This window comes from Prosopis cineraria, unplaced genomic scaffold (genome assembly GCF_029017545.1).
Source record: "Prosopis cineraria cultivar Desert tree isolate PC_DT_omini unplaced genomic scaffold, ASM2901754v1 PC6, whole genome shotgun sequence".
Classification (NCBI taxonomy): domain Eukaryota; kingdom Viridiplantae; phylum Streptophyta; class Magnoliopsida; order Fabales; family Fabaceae; genus Prosopis; species Prosopis cineraria.
Window position 1 is genome coordinate 4,571,648 of NW_026555337.1, and position 24,044 is coordinate 4,595,691.

The 24,044-nt window shown below is 33.0% G+C and overlaps 2 protein-coding genes across 7 annotated transcripts; both read left to right on the plus strand.

The window, feature by feature from the left end:
* The first annotated feature begins 323 nt into the window (after window positions 1-323).
* Window positions 324-5,857, plus strand: LOC129312749 (uncharacterized). 4 transcript variants are annotated; one of them, XM_054955441.1, is made up of 5 exons: window positions 324-498; window positions 1,561-1,818; window positions 3,312-3,556; window positions 4,803-5,177; window positions 5,515-5,857. In XM_054955441.1, the coding sequence occupies exons 1-4, from the start codon at window positions 360-362 to the stop codon at window positions 5,169-5,171; spliced, it is 1,011 nt and encodes a 336-aa protein (XP_054811416.1). In that variant the 5' UTR covers window positions 324-359; the 3' UTR covers window positions 5,172-5,177; window positions 5,515-5,857. The 4 variants fall into 4 exon arrangements, with proteins under 4 accessions (XP_054811416.1, XP_054811415.1, XP_054811417.1 ...); XM_054955440.1 differs by lacking the exon at window positions 5,515-5,857 and having other exon boundaries at window positions 326-498; window positions 4,803-5,317; XM_054955442.1 differs by lacking the exon at window positions 5,515-5,857 and having other exon boundaries at window positions 366-502; window positions 4,803-5,317.
* On the plus strand, window positions 5,616-16,911 carry LOC129312748 (ubiquitin carboxyl-terminal hydrolase 8). Of its 3 annotated transcripts, none has more exons than XM_054955437.1 (13): window positions 5,616-5,748; window positions 7,524-7,775; window positions 8,798-8,939; window positions 9,374-9,433; window positions 9,538-9,633; window positions 10,528-10,863; window positions 10,968-11,108; window positions 11,189-11,359; window positions 12,151-12,408; window positions 12,526-12,674; window positions 14,481-15,017; window positions 15,573-15,846; window positions 16,218-16,911. In XM_054955437.1, the coding sequence occupies exons 1-13, from the start codon at window positions 5,690-5,692 to the stop codon at window positions 16,332-16,334; spliced, it is 2,592 nt and encodes an 863-aa protein (XP_054811412.1). In that variant the 5' UTR covers window positions 5,616-5,689; the 3' UTR covers window positions 16,335-16,911. The 3 variants fall into 3 exon arrangements, with proteins under 3 accessions (XP_054811412.1, XP_054811411.1, XP_054811414.1); XM_054955436.1 differs by lacking the exon at window positions 5,616-5,748 and adding an exon at window positions 6,906-7,116; XM_054955439.1 differs by lacking the exons at window positions 5,616-5,748; window positions 7,524-7,775; window positions 8,798-8,939 and adding an exon at window positions 9,057-9,268.
* Window positions 16,912-24,044: the final 7,133 nt, after the last annotated feature.

The window sequence follows — 24,044 nt, forward strand, 5'->3', positions numbered from 1 at the left end:
AAAAATAAGTTTAAAATTTAAAAATAAAATTAATCGAAATAATTATAATTTTTAATAGTTAAATGTAATATATTTTTAAAATAAGAAAATAAAACGAAAACAACAATTTAAAATTGTTTCTATTTTTTATTTTTAAAAATAAAAAATGAAAACAGTTTTAAAAATAACTAATTAAAAATACTTATTTAAATAAATTTTTTATTTTTACAAATAAAAAATAATTTTTAAAAACAGAAAATAAACAGGCTGATATTTTCAACGAAATGGATCCAGATCCTTACGCAAAGATATGATGTTTTGGATCAAAAAGTTTATTTACGCACCAATATGCCCGATCTTTTTCTTATTAATTAAAATGGATGAAATCCAGATTCAAGAGCCTCGCTATTTATTGCCAAGCTGACAACACTCCTCTGACTGTCAATCTGTTATTCACCGGTCTTAGCGTCACCTTCCTAGCCTCAGCTCCGACAGAAGGCGGAGAAGACAGACAGAGACGTATGTTAGTATGCTTGTTTTCCTGCTTGTTTCTTTTTTTATTTCTCCTATTTTTCTGCCCATTCATTGTTTTCTTTTTCGAAGAGAGTGGTAGTTCTCTAGGCGAGTTTCGCTGCGCGCCTGCGCCTATGTTGAAATTGCCTTTTGCTGATACTTAGGGTTCTGATTAGCTTTCGTTGGAACATCTGTCTCTGTTTTAGCTCCCATTACTTGTCTCTTCTGTGGTTAGTTCTTATAATTTGGTTTTCTTGTATGTATCGGGCGGAAATTGACGAACTGGGAATATGTGATAGCTGCCTATTTTGTATCTTTGGCGACTGGCGTGTCTGTGTCAATGGTATTTGCTAGGAACTGTGCAGTTTTCTTGCTCTCAAAATTTATCATGCAATGGAGGAGGAGTTGTCGACTCTTTTAATATTGCAGATTGATTAAGTTTTATTTTTGGAGCATTATGCCTGCTTTTATTGATACTATCATGACTTTTCTTTCCTATCTGATATCTAAGTCATATCTCTTCTTTCCTCTCTGGTATCTAAGTTGGCTTGTTATATCTTCTTTGTTCATTTAGCCATCCCAATATTATTACGCTTAATATGATGTTTATACTTTTAGCTACTGTTATTTCTTTGGTAGTAATATTTGTACTCTTCGTTTTTAATTAATTGATAAGTTTTACCAAACAAAAAAAAAAAAAAATCTCATGTAGATGGTGGACTTAAGCTGAAGTTGATTTTCATGCGTTGGTCTTTTCTCTAGTTTGGAGGTTGTAATATGTGATGCTCAGTTTGAAAGATATCAGTTCAATTTCTCCAAGGATCCACTTTATAAAATCCCATTATAAGATGTCTTTTATTAAGTTTTCACTTTCACAAGTTTGCGAGATTTTTTTTTTATAGAAAAAAAGAAATTTCTAGAGCATTTTGTCAGTGGAGTATGCGTATTTCTTTACTTGGAGGTAGTTCTTGTGATAACAAAACATACATACATATACTGGCAATCTGGGTCATGTCTGATGTGGTTTAATAATTAATCTTGGGCTCCTGTGGTTCTTGTGTCTGACAGGTCCATATAGGAATAGTCTTCATTATTTGGTACAAATGAGACAGCAGGGCCAGTATGGTGATCCATCGTCCAATGCTTATGTTGCTGCTCAGATGCATCACATGGCCGATCAGAGGATGGAAACCAAGCCTAATAATTTTGAAGAACAGCTCGAGGCCTTCACTCCTGAGAGAGAGAATCAATATGCAAATTCCAAGCCAGAGGTGCAGCGAAGATGGGAAGTGGATGGATCAAATGCGTTGAATTCAGTGGCTTCTTGTATGTTAATGTAGAAAATATGCTATTTGTTGTCCCTGCATGCATGCTTGTGAAGTTTTCTTTAGGCGCAAGTGAAGTCAAAGCTAGATATCCTAATTACAAGTTTTTATAATTTGAAAATTTAATGAGTGAAATTATTGATTCCAGATGCATTGAGCATGTTACTTATCTTTATGCTTGCCAAGGTTAATATATCCTATGATTTGGTTATGATAATCATGGCAGTCTGTGCATTGATTTATAAGCAATGTTCATAATGGGGGCATTCACTAAATCAGGATGTATAAGTTTGGTCAACAACTTTGATCTCAGTTCTGCCAAGAAGTGCCAATTCCTCATGCTGGTTGGGGTGAGGGGCCTACATCAGGTTTCTGTCACCACCTGTCTTGCCTGTGTTAGGTTTATCTTTATATAAATATACAGTCCTAAACGGCCACCCAGTAACTTATAATGATCAAGTTAAGTATTTTAAAACAAGATAAGTATTTTATATGTAGGAAAACAATAAGACTCACCTGCCTGCTAGCTCAAAAGTATTAGGGCGAAGTGACAATTCACTTAAAAAAGATTGCTAGTAAGTAACAGGTAGATTATGACTTGATGACGCCAATAGTTCACTGTTCTATATAATTATCATTCTTTATAGGTCATTTATGTTCCAAATGTTGTCAAAATATTTCATATCCATGAATTTTCTATGTGCAGTGTCTTTTTTAACTTTGTGCTATTTTAGCACCCTGGTTGTTTAAGGTGAGTGCTTTTCTAGCACTTCTCTCTTCAAGGTTTTAATAGCATGTGGGATGCTAAGGGTGCCTTTCATGATTACAAACTTATGAGGAGAAAACTATGTATGGCTTATCATTCATAAATTTTATGGCATTAGGAGCTTGATTCATCTGATTTTATCTTTTCAAAAACATAGGTTCATTTTTATGTGTATTAGAATACACACAGACATGCAGGTGCAGGGTTGACCAATTGAACCTTTTTCTTGTTACCGTGTAGTTGTGTGGGAGAATATTAATTTTATGTTGAAAAGGTGATGGAAGATCATACAACGTTAGTAATTGTATTCTTTGAATGAAACATATACCTTTTTGTACCTTGTGTCTTTACTGATAGCTTCAAAACCTGTCTAAATCCTCTAATTAAAAAAAAAAAACTGTCTAAATGCTGCATTTTTCAGTTTTACATCGTCTGCTTGTCCTTATCCATCTTTTTCCTCATAACTAATTATAGGAATTACTTACATCAATTAACATCATTAGAACCAATTCGTGATATACCTAGGAAAAATGAAAATCTTCTTGTTTGTCCATTGATTAAACTATGATAATATTGTTCAGCAACCATTGCCATGTTTGCAGAAACTGTCTCACTTTTGAATTTTCATAACATTAGATTCCATGTGTGAAATTCCAAGATACCAATGTCCGTATCGATCAGGGACATCATTTTTGAAATCGTTACTTAAGGAAACTGTTGCCTGTCAGGTCAAGGGGGTGATGCTTCAAGATCATTTTTTCAGGATCAGAGGCTTGATCATAAGATGGCTCTGCAGAATCAGAGCAAAAACCCCAGATCTGTGGTCCATAAAGAAGACACAGATGTTATATATGAGGCAAATAATTTATCACATACTTATGAAGGTCTTGAGCAGAAGTTTCTGGATGACATTCTAAAACTATCCAAAGAACAGAGTGATGCTGAAGATGTAGAAAATGCCAGGCACCGAGAGGTTAGTTAGGACTGTTTGTCTTCATCTTTTTCTCCAGTATATGTTAACAACGTTAATTTATTTTGTCTTTGAAATGACTGAAATCTTCTCTGCCTTTAATTGCCTTCTGGTCTTTCATCTCTTATTGCCTTTGATATGTGATGCTTCAGAGGTCAAGACCTCTGCTGGAAATGAGAGCCGCTTGTGATTTTTGCAGTCTTATTAGTATTTTTTTTCATTTTTAGATCAAATAAGGTGGTATCAATCCAATTGACTGCCTGATCGGGCTTCCAGACACAGTGAAAAGTGGTGATTAAGGTCACTTATTATGTCCTTTTGTATGGAATTATGATATTTCCTTTATAATGAGAAAGAAGAAAGTCAACATTAAATGGGCGACAGAAACGGTTGACAGGGTTTTCACTTTGCATTAAACGTGTGAAGAGTGTGCTAGTTTATAAGGGAAGGACTTAGCAAGCCACTAGGTTTGGCGACTTCGGTCCATTGGTGAGAGGTATCGGTTAGCAATTAGCAGGGGGGGAATTGGCATGGGAGCTCAGGTTTTCACAAGTTTTATTTGGTGTCCTTTAAAGGGAAGCATTTGTCAGTTGTATATAATATGTACATCTTCCAACCAAGGTACTGGCATATTAACATAACTCCAGTCTCTTTTCTCCCTCTTAAAAGAAAAAAGTAAGAAAAGATAAATATTATGTACTCAGTGAACATCTTAAACTCAAGGTAGTTAGTTCGGTATAGAGGATGACAGTCTGTTTCCTTGATATTTAACATTTTTCAAGTGATTATGGCGTTATGCAAATTCACATAAATGGAAACCTGTATGCTTCATTTTGCATCTTTTAAAGCACAAAGTTAAATTTTCTGTATTGAGTGATCTTGATATTATTAGTTCCATGACTCTGATCCATATCTTAGGATGCTTCTTGAATCTTGAGTTAGGTTTATCTTTTAGCACCAATTCAATGCTATTGAGTTCCTGGCTGCTTGTAGCTTCCTGCTGCCTTCCTGGCCTGTACTTCTTGAAAATTTCACCTGTGTACTGTAAACAATGGGTAACTTGTTGCGTTTGTAGATTCACGAACCAAAGCCATACTTAAATTTTTTCTTATTTGAATTCTTTTTGAGGGCACGGTGAAGGTGGGGGATGTTGTTTCTTTTCATGTTTTTGAGAGCATGTTGATCACAATATGTTTAATGTTTTTTGGCCATGCTTTTATAATAATGTCCTTGAATTGTGCGATTTCAGAAACTAAATGCTATCAATGCTCAGTATGAAGAAAAATTGGCGGCACTTCGAGCTCAGCATGCTAGCAGAAGAAATGAGTTTCTTCAAAGAGAATCCAAAGCAAGACAACACCAGTACCAGCAAACCATAAGAGATCCTCACCCCAGCGGTGGCATGCCTCCTGGTGATCCTCGTGGTTACAGCTCTGCCATTGCTTCCACAGCCATTGGAGAAATGCAAATGCAACGAGGCTATACAGCTGATCCCTTTGATCGATATGGGGAGCGTAATCGATTTCTTGGAGGAGGTGCAAGAGTTCAAGAATTCGAGCCCAGAGGATCGTATCCTGGTGGCCGTGTTTATGACACTGGATCTCGCCACTACAGTTGAATTGCTGTAGGTTCAAATTAAGCTGCTTATATTGATGTATCTGTGATGCTCAATGTGTCTATGAAACTGTAACTTACATGTTTATTTTCCAGATTAGGATTTCTGGTTAGCTCTATATAAATCAAGTTGTGAAAGCTTATTAATCCTTGGGGGATTTTTTGAAGTAAATTTGGAAATCAAATTATGCATTTTCCTCCATCAGAAAGACACATTTTTTTTTGTTTTTGTTTTATTTTTTGATAAGAACACAGTTTTTTTGATTTTGAAAGCAATTATTCTTTGGTTTTTGTCTAGTCCAGGAGATTAGAATGTAACGCAGAGTTTTTTTTTTTTTTTTTTTAAGTGGGGAATTAAGGTGCTAACAAAGCTTGACAAAAGAAAACAAGCAAGGAGCAGTTCAAGAGTCCCTATGCTCGGACAACATTACATGAAGTTTGTAAGAAAGAAAAGAACTCTGGCATTCTACAAGTCACATTTGGAAGAATAAGCGTATCCTGCGGAGTTATTCCTTGAAACAGATGATGTATGTGTTTTTTACTTTACATTCATCTGTGTCAAAGAATATTAGAATAAGTAGGTAAGTTTTTAAATACGTGAATAGGCACAAAATTTAAATACGTTGAATGCTTTTTATAAGATAATATGTGTTCCGTACTATTAACAATGACAATCATTTTCATCCACAATGACTATAGTTTCTTTTAAGCATAGAATTATTTTTTGGAAAAAAGAAATCATTGATCTTTATAATCTGATTGGATTCTATTTTTAATTTTTGAATTTTTTTTCAATGTTTTTACATTAAAATTACAGGGACCTAAGTAATGAATGTTGTTCAATGAGACAATAGAGATTGAAAACATTAAAAAAAATTACAAAAATAAAAAATAAAATTTAATAAAATTATAGGAATTAATGATTATATTTTCTCTCTAATTTTTTTTTTAACTAGCAAGCATAGAATTATTTAAGCATTAGTTGAATTAAAAATGTGAATAAAAATATAAACACGTTACAAATAATGAAATTCATGTAAGATTTGCTAATATGAACAATTTTTTCTAGCACAACATATAAACATAATTTTAACAAAACTAGATAAAACCTAAACAAATGTATAGACTCCTCGAATTTAAAAACTCGTAGCCAATGAAACAAAAGCTAATAAATAATAATTGAGTTAAAATATATATTTAATCTTTTAATTTTATGTAATATTTTATTTTAATTCTTTAATTTTATAAGTATTTTTTTTTAATTTTTTAACTTTAAAGTAGTTAGTTTTATTGTAAAAAATTTATACATTAAACTTTTAAATTTTAACAAAACTTTTTCACATGTTAATATATTTAGTTTAATTTTTTTTAAAACAATAATAATTAGTATAAAAAATAATCATTGAAATTTAACAATGTTGATGTTAAATTAAAGAATTAAAATGATATTTTTTTAAAATTAAATAATTAAATTAAAATTTTATATATAAAATTAGAGAGTTAAAAATATACTTTATGTCCAGTAGTCCCAGAAAAATATAGATTGCACTATATAATTTAAATATATATTTTTGAAATTTTTACTCCGAACATATTAATATTAGAATGAGAAGCAGAAGTAAGACTAAGACTCCAACCAAAAAAAAGGAAGAAAGAAAAATACGTAAATTTCAATTTTTCCATACGTAAATAATGAAGTTCTACTTATCGGTATATTTTTCCCTCCGTGCATATCCTCTTCACAGAAAAACTCCACTTGTTTCTCTGCAAATCCGCCATTGTCTGCTTGCTCTCTCCTTTTGTCTTGAAATGATCTGCATTTTTCCAAGCAATTCCTAAATCCCTCTCTCTCTCTCTCTCTGTGCAATGGACACTACCTCCGAAGATTTCTCCGATAACAATCAACGCCCTGAAAACAACGACCAACGAGTCTACTTCGTTCCTTACAGGTCTATTTGCTTAATTCACTCCTTCTCAATTCTGTACTTTCCTCACCAACTTCTTCGAATCTGAACTAAATTTTAACTTTCTTATTATAGTGTCGTCATTCGGGTTCGTTTGCTTTTCAATAACTTGCCCATAAACCCCGATTAAGTGAAAGCAAGTTTGAGAATGGCTATTCAAATTGGATGATTAACTGCCAAACGAAAACAAGCAAGAGAAATCAAGCTGCGGCTTAATTGCTTGCCTCTATGTATCAGTTTTGCATCTTTTCAACTATTCACAATTAGCCATTGTATCTGTTTTCGGTTTTCCTTTTACTTTTATACGATCTGGGTTTGTCTGCATTGGCAGATGTTTATTGAATGTATCAGTAGAGTGGGTTTAGGGGTTACCGATGACTTGCGTGTTTCAGGTGGTGGAAGGACGCGCAGGATTCAATTCCTGGAGATTCGGGTGGGAAGAGGGGGATCTCGTATACGGCTTTTCCATGTTCATCCTATGCCGGTCCTATGAAGATAATCAATAACATTTTCAACTCGGATCTTGTATTCAATCTTAGGAGAGAGGATGATTCAGCCCAGATTCGTGAAGATGGTGAAGCGGGGGTGTCTGGGCGGGACTTTGCTTTGGTGCCTGGGGATATGTGGTTGCTGGCACTGAAGTGGTGAGTGATTTAAACTTACTCCCCCCCCCCCATATATATCTCTCTCTCTCTGTGTTTTGAAGATTGCACATGTGCGTAGAGAGATGGTTATACTAAAGCTGTGTGAGGTTTTAGGTACAAAGTCAACTGGTGCAAGTATTTGACTGAGCCTTTAGTTTGAGTCCCATTAACTTCTGGCAGTTTAGATAGTTGTTTAACACTGTATCTGCTTTGTGAAGTCCTTATCGGTTTTTAAAGCTATGGTTTATGTTGCTGCTTTGTGTTTATGCCATCTTAACAATCCTCTCTCATTCCGTGCATAATGGACGAATGTCCTTTGTATCACTCTCACTGAATTCCTTGGCAAAATCATTGTTGATTATGATTCCATTAAATTTAAGATCAAATTGGGATCTTAAGTTGCTTGCCATCTGATTTGAGGTCATACACATGCGTGGTAGTATTTGACTCATCTCAAAAATGGCATGTATGTTGATCTGTTTGAGGTTTTTAGCTGTCAATTTCACGTAAATTTCATTTCCTTTTTATAGCTGTTTCGATAAGTTCCTTCTTTGCTATGACATGATATGCTTCTATGTTACTTCTGAACATGAGAGGGAAACGTTTGTATTTATTGACAGGATCATAATTTTTTGTACAATATAGTTTTTCAATTATTCAATGAGCCAGTCAAATGAATCAGGTGAGAGATGTTAAAAGTTGGTGCTTGCATTATGTAATCGTTAAGGATTTGTAAGTTGAAATAAAATGATACATGTTTCTGACTCCAATAATTTGTTATATGTCTTGAAGTGTCTATATTCCTTACGTAATAGAATTTCAAGTAGTGAGTGGTATAGTTGTATAAATAAATGGGTTAGTGCTGGTTTCTTTTATGTTCTTCTATTAAAAATTATTATTTTTTGTTGATTTGAGATCAGAAGTGGTTCATGTCCCTTGATGAAACTGATAAAAGTTTTCTAGTATTTGAAATATTAAGTTCGTTAACACATTCCCTACCACATGCTTTGAAATTTCATTAGGCATAGTGAGTCAAAAAATATAACGAAGGATGGTAAAGCCTTTTCAGCTACGGAAGATGATATGGCAGATGTCTATCCATTACAGCTCAGGCTTTCTGTTCAAAGGGAAACTAACTCGTTGGGAGTAAGAATAAGCAAAAAGGTAAGTCTCCTTCCCTCCCTCTCTGCCATTGTTCTTATCTAAGAGGTGCTGTAGTTAGTGGAAATGCATTTGGATTGATCAATCTCCTTTATCTGGTCTAACTCTGTCAGTATAGTTGGGAGATTGATACATGTGATGAACCTATGGCATAAACTTTGCTTTTATGATCCATTAAAATGTGATTTGAAATTATGATATCTCCACCGGAACATTTTTTGTCTAAACTTGATCATGCCATCTTATTTAGTGCATCAGGGTGTTTGGACGGGTTTCTGGCTTTCAGTTTTGAGGAAACAATGAACACAACTGAAATATGCTATCATTTTTGGGTAGTTTGATTGATTATTTTTATATTGACTTATTATTGGTGAATCATGGATGCTTTGAGTTCTGACTTCTGAGACATTTTTCCATTTTTTTTCCCTTCTTTCTAGGACAATGCAATTGAGCTCTTCAAAAGATCCTGTAAGATATTCTGTATGGATTCAGAGATGGTAATGAAATATTCTGTCTACAATTTCACTTATTGAAGAAAATCTTGCATGACAGTGCATCTATTACTGCAAGAGAGGGATAACATTTTAACCTGTAATTGCAGTTACACATTTGGGACTTTTCTGGTCAGACAACCTTGTTTCTTTTGAATGACAATACTAAGGTCCCAAAGGACTGTCAAAGACAGTCTGATCAGGAGGTAAGTAGTGGAGTGTTTTTTAAGAGAAATATTCTCTGTTAATGTTTTTTTTTATCATCATATTTCAGAATTTCCTTAAGTTATTCACAATGTCAGGTGGGAATGCTACTTTGTGCAACACCCCTTTGGTAATTTAGCAAGCTATTAAATAAACAATTAATGGTTTTAAATATTTTGACTGTTGGAGACTGCTGATTTGAAATTTCTGGAGAAGAAGGCCATGAAGGTTTAATGCCACAAGTTCTGATGCATTTGTAGGGTTTTCCTCCATTTGATTCTCTTCTAGGATTCATTTTCTAGTTCGTTACATACAATTGGGAGTTTTGGAGGAACCTTATGTGTGACATTTGTGTTTATTGCTTTGATGAGGGACAGCTCTGTCAACCTCGTTTGCTGATGTGAAGGACATCTTCAGTTCAGACCCATTGGGTTGATTCATATGTGGTCAGATATCTGTTTAGGAAACTATTTACCATGAGTTCTGTTAATAAGCTAGGTATTATCATGAGGCTGTCCCTGTAAAAAGCAGGGGGGAAATCTTCTCACTTGTTTTTTGTTAGTAAATGTAGTTTTAAATTTTTGGTTTGCTGCTTCTTTGTCAATTAGATTTGTAGATGAAAATCCATTGATCAGTAACTGTAGTTTTATGATTTATCAACTTATGCTGAATGTGAATGGAAGAAAACAATAATTTCTTGAAGTTGAATACTTGTGTGTTTTGCATGCTTCAGATGTTAATTTCTATCATATCTTTGCTGTTATCACTACTCTTTTGTGTCTTGGCTAGGGAAAATACAATGTCTTTGAATTATGAAAATGGCTTGACTTTGAATCATCGGCTATGATCAGACACCTTTTGTTCCTTATTGATGCGTGGCTCTAAATGATATACAGATTTTGTTGGAGTTGCAAGTTTATGGGTTGTCAGATTCAATGAAACGAAGGGAAGGAAGAAAAGATGATATGACAAGTTTTTCTGGTGGTACTTTGCCGAAGATGAATGGAAGTGCCAGCAGCATGATTTCTAATCACACTCATGCCAATTCTTGGACTTTCTCTTCTAGCCACAGTGAAGCAGGTTCCTTGGGGTTAACTGGGTTGCAAAACCTAGGAAATACTTGCTTCATGAATAGTGCACTCCAGTGCTTGGCGCACACACCAAAGATTGTTGACTATTTTCTTGGAGATTATGGTAGAGAAATAAATCATGATAACCCACTGGGAATGGATGTATGTCTTGTGCCTTCCAAGTATTTCAGATTGATATTTTTGAGCATGTGTCTCTCATGTTTACCCTTTTTTATTCATTTTTTAGTATATTTTGTCTTTGCCAGGGTGAGATAGCTTTGGCTTTTGGAGATTTAATAAGGAAGTTATGGGCTCCTGGAGCAAGTCCAGTGGCACCAAGAATGTTCAAATCAAAGCTTGCTCGATTTGCACCTCAGTTTAGTGGCTTTAATCAACATGATTCCCAGGTTAGTGCATCTTGTTCTTTCTTAGAGCTTTAACTTCGATTTTATGTCTCATGTAACCTTCCATTGCTTATGATTTACAGGAGCTTTTGGCTTTTTTATTGGATGGGCTTCATGAAGATCTGAATCGTGTTAAATGTAAGCCTTATGTGGAAGCCAAGGATGGAGACAACCGACCTGATGAACAGATAGCTGATGAATATTGGCACAATCATTTGGCGCGCAATGATTCTATCATTGTTGATGTGTGCCAAGTATGTTTCCATCTCATTTTACTCAATGGCATTATTATTATTACTTTTTATCGCATCAAGGATTTGCCAAGAAATGTTGTAAGTCTAACGTAGGAAATTACTTAAAATAATTTAACTCAGTGGTGCGAGCAATTGGCTATGAATAATTAAGGTCTTTGTTCCTGTCATGTTAAATTTTTCATTTCCCATGATACATTATAGGATGGTTATTCGCTACCATATTTGTAAGTGTAACTCATTTCAATGATTTGATTTAAATGTCATTTTTAACTTGCTTAAAGAGATCAAAATTCTTGGTAACTGTAAAAGGAGTTAGTTAACAATAGGAAAACCTATTAGATTTGTTGAATCAACCAAATAGTGTTTTTCTTCCACCGCAGCACTTTATGCTTTGCTTTCCCTTGGTTTTCTTAATTGGAAGGGATCAGAAAATAGAGTTACATTTGGTCCAAGGTGGTGTGAAGATGTAATGGAATGAAAAAGGTGAATAAAATGTTGAAAAAATGACACTTATGCCCCTCCTTTAGAATAAATAATAAAAAAGAAATGTTATCTTGAGTAAGAATAACAGAGGTAGATATTGCATTATAATTCCCCTCCCTCCCCCAGTCATCTCTCTCCCTCCAACCAACCCAAATCGGAATTTGGCATCTGATTATTATTATTATTATAATAAAACAGGTTGAAATTTGTTGTCTTTTATGTTCAGGAGAACTAGTCTATTTGCTCCATTCTTCCTGATGGCTGCTTTGTTTACTTTTTTACCTGATCACATGCATCAATTTATTCAGGGCCAATATAAATCAACATTAGTTTGTCCTGCATGTAGAAAGGTCTCTGTGACATTTGATCCATTCATGTACTTATCATTACCTCTACCCTCAACAACAATGCGCACTATGACTTTAACTGTCATGAGCACCGAAGGAATTACTCAATTATCGTCATATACTGTTTCTGTCCCCAAAAATGGGAGATTTGAAGATCTGATCAGGGCTTTAAGCATTGCTTGTTCTCTGGGGCCTGATGAGACCATATTAGTAGCTGAGGTATATCATTTCAGCTTTGTATTCTTTTTCCTTCTTTATTGAGTTTCATTTATGGATATAGAGTATACACCAATGCTGTGCAAATACTATGCATCTGAAACTAGGGTTTTGTTACAGATATACAACAACCGCATCATACGTTTTCTTGAAGAACCAGCTGATTCATTATCATTAATCAGAGATGATGACCGACTTGTTGCTTACCGATTTATGAAAAATGTCAGGGACAAAACTTTGGTTGTCTTTGTAAATCAGCGGTTGGAAGAGTGAGTCAATTTTTTCTATTAATGTTGGTGATCTTTAAGTTGCTCTTCTTGTTTGATACAATTTGACTGTTGGGAAATTATTTCGAGTTAGTCTGTATCAAACCTCCTTAATCGTTGAAGTTTAAAATAATTGGAATAGCCCACCAATCTTATGAAAAACCATACCAGCTAGCCTTCCAAAAGAAACAATTGGAAACATCTATAAATGCAGCATCCCAGAAAAAATGATGAGCCATTGATTTGGATCACAGAACCAGTTGAATTATTTGATTAAGACACATTGCTGAGATAGTTGTCAACCTGAATGCTTTTTATTATGTCAACTTATCCACAAACTTTGCCATTAAGGTGCCTGATCCTAACAATCATTATTTCAATGCAATTAAGTTTCTTGCAAAAGCCAACCAATCACACCCAATACAAATATTAGTTTATAGGAGCACTTGTCATTTCATTGAATTTCTCAGAGGGTGGGGTTTGTATCTTCCCATGATCATCTATAATAACAGAGTTTATTGTTATATAGTCTTAGTTAGTGCATTAAATCAGAATTTCTAATTTGTCATTTCATTCCACATTGATGGTTAATGTGAATAAATGAGCATGTCAGTAAAATTCTTGTTATTTCAGCAAGGATTCGTTTATAATGTTTATTTATCATTTTAAGGCTCTGACGTCTATGCTCTGGTTGTTTAATCACTGTTCCATCTCTATACCTTGTCAATTACTGTATCAATTCATAGAAACTTGTTTATTGAAATGATGATTTTATACAATTTTGAATGGTGTCAGGCTTTCAGCTTTCTATTTTTTTTTTTTTTTGGTCTTCTCAAATATGAAAGTGTTGTCTAATTTCCTCAAGTTTTCATGAGATATTGTGGTCCTAAATTGGTAGCAAATTTGATGGCTCAAGCGATAGGCTTTTAAGAAGAATTAAAGAATATACAGTCATTTGTAGGCTGAAGTACTTCAAACTTTGCCATCTAATAATCAATTGAATTTGTGATTTTATTTTTGAGCATTGCCAACATTATATGAGATTTTATTTTCCGTTGGTAATGCCTAATTGATGTAACACACAAACACTCACACTCACGCTGGCTCAAACAGAAAGGAAATGGGAGAGGAGACAGAAACAGAGGTTGAGAGATGAGGGGAGGAAGAACAGGACAGGGAGGGAGGAGGAGCTGAGAGAGAACACAGAACTGATAGGGTGGGGGAACAGAGGGAGAGAGACGCAGAGTTTTAAGAGGGAGAGCATTCACATAACTCATAAATTCATTCATTCAAACCTGCCCCCAAGTTACAAAAGCAACGTCTATATAAACTTTAGGTTTCCTTACCTCTAAGGAAACATCCACTTGCAGCCCATTTAATACATGAAATGATAAAACAGTCCACTTGTTAAATAAAGTAGAAATAGAAAGTGATAAAATATAAAATTAAGATAGGTTTCCTTCTATAGAAGGTTTCTTCAAAATGTTATTTTTTTTATATTTCATGACTAATCCTTTGACCTCCTCCTCCAACTCAAGCCAAGGAGGCAAGGACAATGGATGAAACAGATGACATAGCATTTTCTCTTGTTAACTTGTATTAACAAAATTGCAAAGAGCTTGCCATTCTGATTCCTTCTATTTTACTTTAAAATGTGCATTTGACTATAGTGCCAAGTGCAGTCATGATGTCTGGTGTTCGCTAGTCTCCACCAAAGTTCTTACGAGCCTTTAAACATGCTTTACGGCTTATGTTTCACTTGTCATTTCCTTGGCTTAGTATAAATTCACTGTTTACCAATTTTGTCAGGCAGTATATCCATGGGAAATTGGCTTCAAATTGGAAGGCATTTGGAATTCCTCTTGTTGCTAGGTTTTGCAATATTACGACTGGATCTGATCTCTCCAATTTGTATCTAAGGATGCTCAATCCATTTCTATTATCAACTGATGATGCCTTAGGAGGCTCTGACATCTCTAAGAAAACTGAAGAGGCTGCTGGAATAGAGGGGGTCATAACTCCTAGTTTAGGTCCAAATGAAAATGATTCAGATTCTCATGATAATGGAGGACTGGAGTTTTACCTTACTCGTGAAAAAGGGGTTGTTAAAGGCTCCAAGATTTTAATGGACGAGCCATTCCCAATGAAAGAGGAGTTAAGGCAGTTGGATGTGATTGTATGTTGGTCAGATAATCAGATTAAACAATATGACACACCGCGTTTTAATTCATTGCCTGAGGTTTTCAAGCCTGGCTTTTTGGTGAAGAGGCCTCAAGAGTCAGTTTCTTTATACAAATGCCTTGAAGCATTCTTGCAAGAGGAACCACTTGGACCAGAAGATATGTGGTTGGTGAACTTTAAACCTTGAGCTGCATGTTGTTACTCTGTTATGTCTGGAAGAGGCAAAAATTAGCTCTTTTTTTAAGAAGAACAAAAACTAGCTTTTCTCAAGTGATGATTGAATACATGTATCAAATCCCAAATTTTACATCACTTCTGTTCCATGACGTTATGATTACTTTTTAGTACTCTATTGAAAACTGATAGGCTGCAGCCACTTAATGATTTGGACTGGTGTGGACTTTTATCTACAATTAAACAAATCATATATTAATCTTTTTTCCCTGAACTTCTAGTTACTAAAAGTTTATTTTATTTCAATGCTACAATATGTAATGAAACTGCATTTGCCAGGCTTAAATCTGTGTAGTGTTTGATACAACCACTTTTGGTCACCTGTTGTTTCTTCTGTATATGAACGCCACCTGCACTCAAACCCAATTTTAAGATAACCTACATGTCTTCCAATTTAAATGATTTTCAAAAGCTATTCCATCTAGAGCATTATACCTATTGTGAACCAGTCTAACTGTATCAAGGTTTGGTCTTCTGTATTATTAGGTTCTGCCCTGGCTGTAAAGTGCATCGCCAAGCTAGTAAGAAGTTAGATCTTTGGAGACTTCCTGAGATTTTGGTTATCCATCTTAAAAGATTTCAATATAGTCGCTTTATGAAGAACAAGCTGGATACATATGTTGACTTTCCCATCGACGATCTTGATTTGTCAGCTTATATTGCTCATGGGCATGACAAGACTTCTAACCGTTACATGCTTTATGCAATCAGTAACCATTATGGAAGCATGGGAGGTGGTCATTATACAGCATTTGTTCATGTAAGTTCTTGTTCTTCTTTTTCGAGTGCTGTGTTTTCTAAGCTAGTAATATGTTTTACCAATTGATCAACGTGAAGCCTGCAAAATATAATTAAAATGCTCAAGAACTCTAGAAATATCTCTGAGAGTTATCCTAAATATGTTTGATGTAAACACTTTTAAATTGTTGGCCATATTTCTAATGGTAGATGATGGATTGACTTTTTTGACATAGTGGCTTATTATATGCTATCTGAATTTCACTTTATTTGGTTGGCATTACGATTATCACTTTCAAACTGTGGAAGGAATTTCTTTGATGTAGATTGTTACATATTAAGCTGTATACAACAGTAATGTTCATACTTTTCCTGATCTTGCTTTTCACACAGCATGGTGGTGATCGATGGTATGACTTTGATGATAGCCATGTTTACCCCATCAGCCAAGAGAAGATAAAGTCTCCAGCTGCTTATGTTCTTTTCTACAGAAGAGTTTTAGACGCATAACATAATATGGTAAAGTAGCGAATGATTTGAAAAGCCTATTGAAGCAAGATACTATTGATTAACATTATTGCCACCGTAGGCTTACAAGTATACCTGACAAGTTAGCATTCTTTTGTCTGGCATATTTTTTTAGATTAGTTGAATTTACGGCTGGGAACGATTGAAGGGGATAGTGTAAACGTACTGGGTTTCCGGGGAAGAGTGTAACATAGTTACATAGTCACAACTGAGTAGTGAGCGTGCAGCTTGCCCACGGGCTGGAAGAGAGTTGTACTAACTTCTACGATTTAGTTTTTCTTGAATAGCATATTTTGTTTCTCTCAGAAGCCTGGGAACCAAGATTTTGAATTCTGTCATGGAATGTCAATCTATTGTAGTTTGTTATTTGTGTTCATCAAAATTACCCGGTTGTCATTACCATGGGACTTGGCTAACCTCCTGCGCAATCGTTGTATTACTCTTTCGAGAGCTCATTGTTTGTATGATGTTCTGCCTATATATTGAACGTTAACCATTTACAGTGGAAACTCTCAAACACGATATTCTTTTCATACACGACGAGAAAATCCTTTCTTTTGGTCTTCAATGTTCACTTTACGGTCTCCAGCAACACGCAATGGGTAGAAAAATTCATATTTAAAAGTGTCAGAGGAAATATTAGGGAGAAAAACTCGTGAAAAGTACTTTCTGTACCACTGGGGCCGTTAATTTCACAGGCTCTCTTGTTTCCCCATAATTGAATACTTCATTCAAGGAAGAAAATGCATTTTGAATTAGTTTTCAAAGAGGGAGAGTCTGATGTGCACAAGATATTCTTTGTTTGTCACTTGGGGATGAATAATTAGCCGAAGTGACAGGGTCCCACCATAATAGCGCTGGTTATGGTTCGAGAAAAGTCTGCCATGGCAGAAAGATGAGAGGCAAAGCCATGAAATTGATAGACAGAGAAGTGGGTGAATTCGAAGCTTGAATTCAATGTTTCTGCTGAGAGAATATTTCTTGGCAATTCTTGGTTTTTGTTAGAATATAAAGAGAGAGGGAGAGGGAGGGAGGGAGAGGTAACAGAGAATCGCACACCTTGCCATTCATGCGGCAGCGGTGGATCTATGGGGTACTGTATAATATCTGGCTTTTTGTTGGCACTCAGCAGAATGGACCACCGGTCGTCCTCACCTTTTTTTCCATATTCGTGTTAAGTGGAGGCTGACCCCTCTCTTTGATTATTGCAGTACTATGGTACCCAGGCCCAGTCTTAATCAACTCCCAGGACCACTCTCTTTTGAGCCTCTCTCACTATTTTCTGCTTCTTACTTGTATACCCACCCATAGCCTATCGGAGCTCCATTCGCTACCCGGTTTCTATAAGGTCGTAGACATTCATTTATGTCTCCATCATTTCACACAAAGACTAGTTGGATCAACGTTCCACAAGACTGCTACCAGAAAAACGGAATCATGTCAAGAAAATGATATAGTTCATATTCCACTTGCCGTAACGTTGGAAATAGAGATAACCCGGTTATTCTTACTATTCTCGACACCAGATCTTTGTGTCTATTTCAGTTCCAAGTAGTATATTGATATTTAAAAAAAAAAATGTAGGTGTATTAACTAATCGTACCCTGAGGCATTTATTTCGCTTTATGGATTTCACAATGATTTTGAAAAGAATTGTATCTTATGTTCGATAATTCTGACGCAGCTCTGAGCTCTTGGTATGCTACAGGTTCTTTGTATATTTGGAAATCAACGTATTATGAAACTAATTGCAAGTTAGTTATCGTCAAACCCAATGATGTTATGATTAGGATAGCATCAAAAAATACGTGCTTGTTTTGATTTTTTTCCCCATTTTCGTTTTAAAAAATTATTTTTTTACTAACAATTTATAAATCAATTTTTAAAATTATTTTTTACAACCAAAAAAAAATGTTTGATTATATTAATTTAAAAACAACTTTATAATTAAAAAATTTATGTAAATTTTTTTTTTAATCCTACCATCAATCACTACTCTGTTTCTATTTGTAAGATAAATTATCATTTTTTATTTTTTTTATATAAACAAAATCACATATTTTAATAAGTATTTATTACATATTTTTTAAATCGCTCCTTATAATTTACATTAACAAAAAAATAATTAATACAAGCTTATATTAATTAACATATGATATTTTAGTCCCATTTTTTAAATTTTTAAACATAATTATTATAGTTAACTAACTTTCTTAAATTGTGTGATACAGTTTATACATAACAAAGGGAGTAATTGATAGTGGCTTATGGTGGTTAGTTGATGACAATCAAAAGTGGTTGGCTAGTGGTAGTGAATGTTGAAAGTGAATAATGATGGGTGACAATCAATAGACTCATAACAATGCCTTGTGGGGATAGGCAATGATTGATAGTGGTATAGCTAGTGGTAAATACTATTGATAGTGTGCAATGATGGATAATGATAACAAGTGTTAGAAATAGTAGACTTTAATAGATAAGTGTAGTATTCATTTTGAATTCTAATATAAGTAATTTTTTATCTAGAAGTACTCTTTAATTAAAAATATAGGGCATTAGTTAAATTTTATGGTTTTTTTACATTTATATCCTTACTGTAATAGAAATTAATTTAATTAATGAGGATAGTTTAAATATTTCATTCAACAGTATAAACAAAAATACATGAATATTTTTATAAAATTAAGATATCAACTAACTTTTTTTAAAAATATAAATTAGTTAATAATAACTTATATTATAGTTCAAAGAGAGCATGCTTTTAAAACAAAAGGAAAAAACAGGAAGAACTCTAAAATATTTTCATTTTCTTAATCATAAAAAATTGAGAACATATTTAAATGAAAAAATGATAATAAAATTCTTTTGAATTATGTAAATAATAATTTGATCTTTTAAAATGTCATAATATTAATGAAATTTTTAGAGACCTCTTTGTCAATAACTTAAAAAAAAAAAGACCATTTCAGCCCTTCATAATTTTTGCTTAAGGAATTACAACTTTTGTTTTGTAAATTATAAAAGATGAATAAAAAATCACAACTTATCAAATATAATTTTTGTTATTAAAAAATAAATCTCAATTATAACTTTTATTTAAGAAACAATAACTTTTGGTCTGTGAATTACAATAATTAAATAAAAAATTATAATTTATCAAGTATAATTTTTATTATTGAAAAATAAGTTCTAAAAATAACAAACTTCATTTACAATTTTTATTTAGAAAATCAACACTTTTCTTTAAATAATCACAAGTATTGAACAATAAATCAAACTTCGTCAATAAAGATAAAATAATCTTTTCTCTAAACAAAATTGTTAAAACTAGAGACTTTATTGATATTATGATATTTTAAAGGATCAATTTATTATTTATATAATTTAAAAAAATTATTATTATTTTTCTATTTAAATTCAATTATTCAAAACACCCACGTAAATGATTTTGTTTTTTTAAACAGAAATCGAACGGAGCGTGTGACTGTGTGTATTCAAATCTGAAATCTCTAATCATTGTTTTTTTTTTTTGGGTGATCGTTCGCAATTTTGTGGAAAGAAGAAAAAGACTTGAACGTTGGATGAAATTGTCGTTTAATGTGTTAGCGATCATCAAATAAAGCATGCTGGTGTGAAAAAAAAAATTCATATAAAGTATGCTCCCTCTTTTTTTATTTATAAAGCCCATTTTAAAAAATCTATTTAATTTTATTTATAAATTATGATGTAATATTTAAACAATATTTTTAAAATTATCTTCCATATGAAATTATTTTTTTATTTATAATATGAAAATATATTTAAAATTTTATAAATTTTTATTTTTTTATTTTTTATTAATAATGATGGGATTAATAAAAATGATTTTCAGAGAGAAGCAAATGAATAACTATTTTCACACACCAACGGAACCATTGTGTTATACGCCCCACCGAACTAACGCTTGAAGGATCAAAGAGGGAACTTTCCCTGTTTGCATGACTGTTTGTCAGTTCTTATTATTCTCAAATTTGTGTCTGTTTGACAGGAGAAGATTCTTATATATTGTTTTTCCTTACAATTTAATTATCGTTAGCAACTCAGTAATTCAGTCAATTTTCTACACGAAACGCAACTTCAGAACCATACATATAATTCAACAGGCTGCTTCTTTTAATGTGTTTTTTCTGATGCTCTTTGGTAATTTTCCTTTTTCCCAACTTTTTTTTTTGTAATTTTGATATTTATTTCATGCAAAAGTCAATAATTCTTTTTTTTTAAAAAAAAAAGAAAAGCTAAGTTGGGAGTCAAGGGAGGACACTTTTTCTTGAGCAAAAAAGGAGGACACTTTAAATAATATAAAAAAATGTTGAATTATAGTTCTAGTTCAAGTCAATATAAAAATATTTCTTTCATTTAAAAATATAAATATTTTTTAAAAAATTAAATGTCTAAAAATATAAATCTTTTAAAATATAATTATTATATTTTTTAAAATATTTTTATTGAATATATTACTTTATATTTATTTTAAAATAAAGTATCTTAATAAATGAAAATAAATATAAAAAGATAAAATTATTTAAAAAATAATTAATTATTTTAATAAAGATCAGATTCAATTAATAAATTATTCGTTGAACGACGGAGGGATAAAGAATTAAATTGCTTCGTGGAGCTGCATGGGAAGAGGAGCCAAGTGACATGACAGTGCCAAAGGCTTCAGAAACATCCATTTATTATTGTTTTCTGGAACGGAAGAAAAGACAAAGCCAACTCACGCTCATGTTTTATATTATAAAGGTTGGGACAAGACTCACTTGGGGCGCAGTGCCACACATGGATCCAATTACCTTACAACACTCTTTGATTTGACGTTTCAGATTCGGCCCTTTTAGAGTTTTAGCCTCATCCCATCGGCCAAACCCTCCCTCCCTCCCTCTTCCAAACTATTTTCACAATTTTTTATTTCAAATTTTCTATTCTGTGTGACTGGACGCTATCTCACCATCAAAAAATTAAATCATACACACGTACATATTGTGTCTATAATACGTTGTCCCATTCAAACATCGTCAACTATATGTACGATTTATCTTAAATTTTACAGTGTGCAATATATATATATATATATATTTTATAAAATAAATAAATTCACCATCAAAGCAATGCACATTGTCAATGAAAGCTTTATATATATATATATATATAACCAGTCTGCTTGCGTTTTACTGCATGGAGTTTAAAAAAGTAAGTCCCATTATTTATAGTTAATAAATAATGCCACACATTAAAATTTTAGTATCATATATAACTATATAAATAATACTCTCTCTGATCTTATTTATATGGCAAAAAGAAAAAATAATTTTCTATTTATAAATCATCTCATCAAATTTTTAATATAAATTTTTTATTTTACTCTTCATTAAATATTAAAAAAATATGTTATTCAATTATAAAATAAAGTTAGTATATTTAAAAAAAAATTAATTTTAATAAAACATGTTAAAAATAAATTATAAATAAAATTATAAGAGTATATCTTAACCCACTATAGCAATCTTCAAGTTGCTAAGGTGGGTGCTCATCATGGATACTGCTGTATTAAATATATAAATATATGTATAATTGTTAGTTAGACATATATAGCTTGTAAGTTATTCTGAAATAAATATGTATTTTCCAATAAAATAAACGCGGTTATATATTATATTATTTTTTGGGTATGTTTGTCTGAATTAAAGGCAGATCATTACGTTTTGACCATAATTGGCAGAACCGCCGTGGCAACCATTACACGTCGTGTCACCATTGCTGTAGCAACATGTTGTAACAGTATTTCACTATTTTGAACGCACTACATTTTCCTGGAAACAAAAAACTCACATTATCTAGACTAACCATACATGAAGATAAAACACATATAATTTACACTATTAAATTTTAAATAAAAAACTATTTCTTGAGTCATTTCTCGAAACGTGAGATATGATTTAAGCTGTGCGTATATAGTAGCTTATCAAACTAAATACGAATTAGCTGTACTGTTGGCTACAAAAATACCCTTCTATCACTATGGGATTAATGTACCAAATTCATGTTCGTTAATTGTCTCCTCTTCTGACTTGTTTTCACAAACGAATTGAAGGCAAACTTGAGCAAGCAATTTCTGCAATAGTTTCATTAATTGCATTATGTGCGAGTCTTCAAAATATGATCTTATGTTACGTTGTTCCGATAGCACTGAATAACTATAATATATGACAGACTAAAATTAATCGCATATATGGATCAAACAAAGCATAGACATTATAAAGTGTGCCGCCCAATGGAATATAGGAATAACATTAGTCAATACATGACTTTTCCAAGTGGAAGTATTCCATTAATTGTTCAGATATAGAGTATATCTTAGTTTAACTTTGATAAAATGTCACTAAAATTTTAACTTAAGCTTTGAGGGGTTGAGATAAAATGTGGTGTCTCTATGCTAATTTTAGCCTATTTATTCTCTTCCCTTATTTCTGGGTGGCCGTTCCCAATTTCTAACACTTACTATATATCATGTATATATAGTCAATGGCCGGTTAGAATGCAAGAGTTAGTTTATTTTAATGGTACGCAGAAGGTGAATTAATATGCACAAATAGCTCTAGCTAAGCATGTCCATGACCATGATCTTTCGGGTTTAAGTGGAGAGAAATATTTATTGGCCAAAAGTATCACTTCTTCTTCTTCTTCTTCTTATTTGGAATCTTTCTATGCGACAGAAATGATATATCTTTGACTGATGACATGATGCAGGTAACAGGAAAATAACACGAGATACCGCAAGAGTAGTTAAAGCAAATACTGCGGTGTATATGTTTCGTTGCACTTTTTTCGTCTTTCTTTGTTTCTTTGCCTTGCTGCGTAGCTGCTTTGCTTTTGTGAAACTGTGACATAGTTCTTGACTTTAACCTGACTTGATTAGGAAAATTAGGGTCTTCTCGACTCTTATCTCTTCCCTGCAAGACCTCTTATGATTTTTCTTGGAAGAATAAAAGAAACTGTAACTGTGTCAGGCCAAGACATGCATGCAAAACCTGCATTACATGTTGTTCCTTTAATGGATGGCTGTACTGCATTAACTGAACAAAGCGGTCCAGGAAGAAAAAGAGAAATTATATAATTAAAGAATTACCAAAGAGGAAAAAAAAAAAAAGAGTAATAGAGACCTCTTCTAACAATTCATTTTCTCTCTCGTCTTTCTTTCTTCAATTATCCTGGGATTGTAGAATCACATATTGTTCGAATGAACCCAGAGCACAAGACTCCAAGGAAGAAAAGCAAAGATAGTAAAATAGAAATATCTCTCGTGCAATATATGGATGGGTTAAAAACACTATTCCTCTCAGCAGGTTGAAGCACCGTAAAAGACTCAAATGATGACTATACCAGCAATGAAAAGCAATTTCATGTGGTCCTGCCTATATATGGAGAACGAGACTGATAAGTTACCCATCCCTTATTTGCAATTATTACGGAAGAATAAAAAGAACCCGCAAGAAAATTCAAAACAGGCTGCCTTCGGCATGATAATTAATTAGCGCAAAGAGATAAGAATGCTTTGAAAGATTCTTAATTTATGACCGAAATGGCACATCATTAGAAGCAACGTATTGTTTACTTATCTGCTTCAACGTTTATAATAATAAATGCAATCACACA

Coding starts and splice junctions, on each gene's coding strand:
- LOC129312748 (XM_054955436.1), top strand. CDS start 7,034: ATGGACACTACCTCCGAAGATTTCTCCGATAACAATCAACGCCCTGAA. Junction 7,776..8,797: donor TGGTTGCTGGCACTGAAGTG/GTGAGTGATTTA, acceptor AAATTTCATTAG/GCATAGTGAGTCAAAAAATA. Junction 10,864..10,967: donor ATAACCCACTGGGAATGGAT/GTATGTCTTGTG, acceptor TGTCTTTGCCAG/GGTGAGATAGCTTTGGCTTT.
- LOC129312749 (XM_054955441.1), top strand. CDS start 360: ATGAAATCCAGATTCAAGAGCCTCGCTATTTATTGCCAAGCTGACAAC. Junction 499..1,560: donor CGGAGAAGACAGACAGAGAC/GTATGTTAGTAT, acceptor TGTGTCTGACAG/GTCCATATAGGAATAGTCTT. Junction 3,557..4,802: donor AAAATGCCAGGCACCGAGAG/GTTAGTTAGGAC, acceptor GTGCGATTTCAG/AAACTAAATGCTATCAATGC.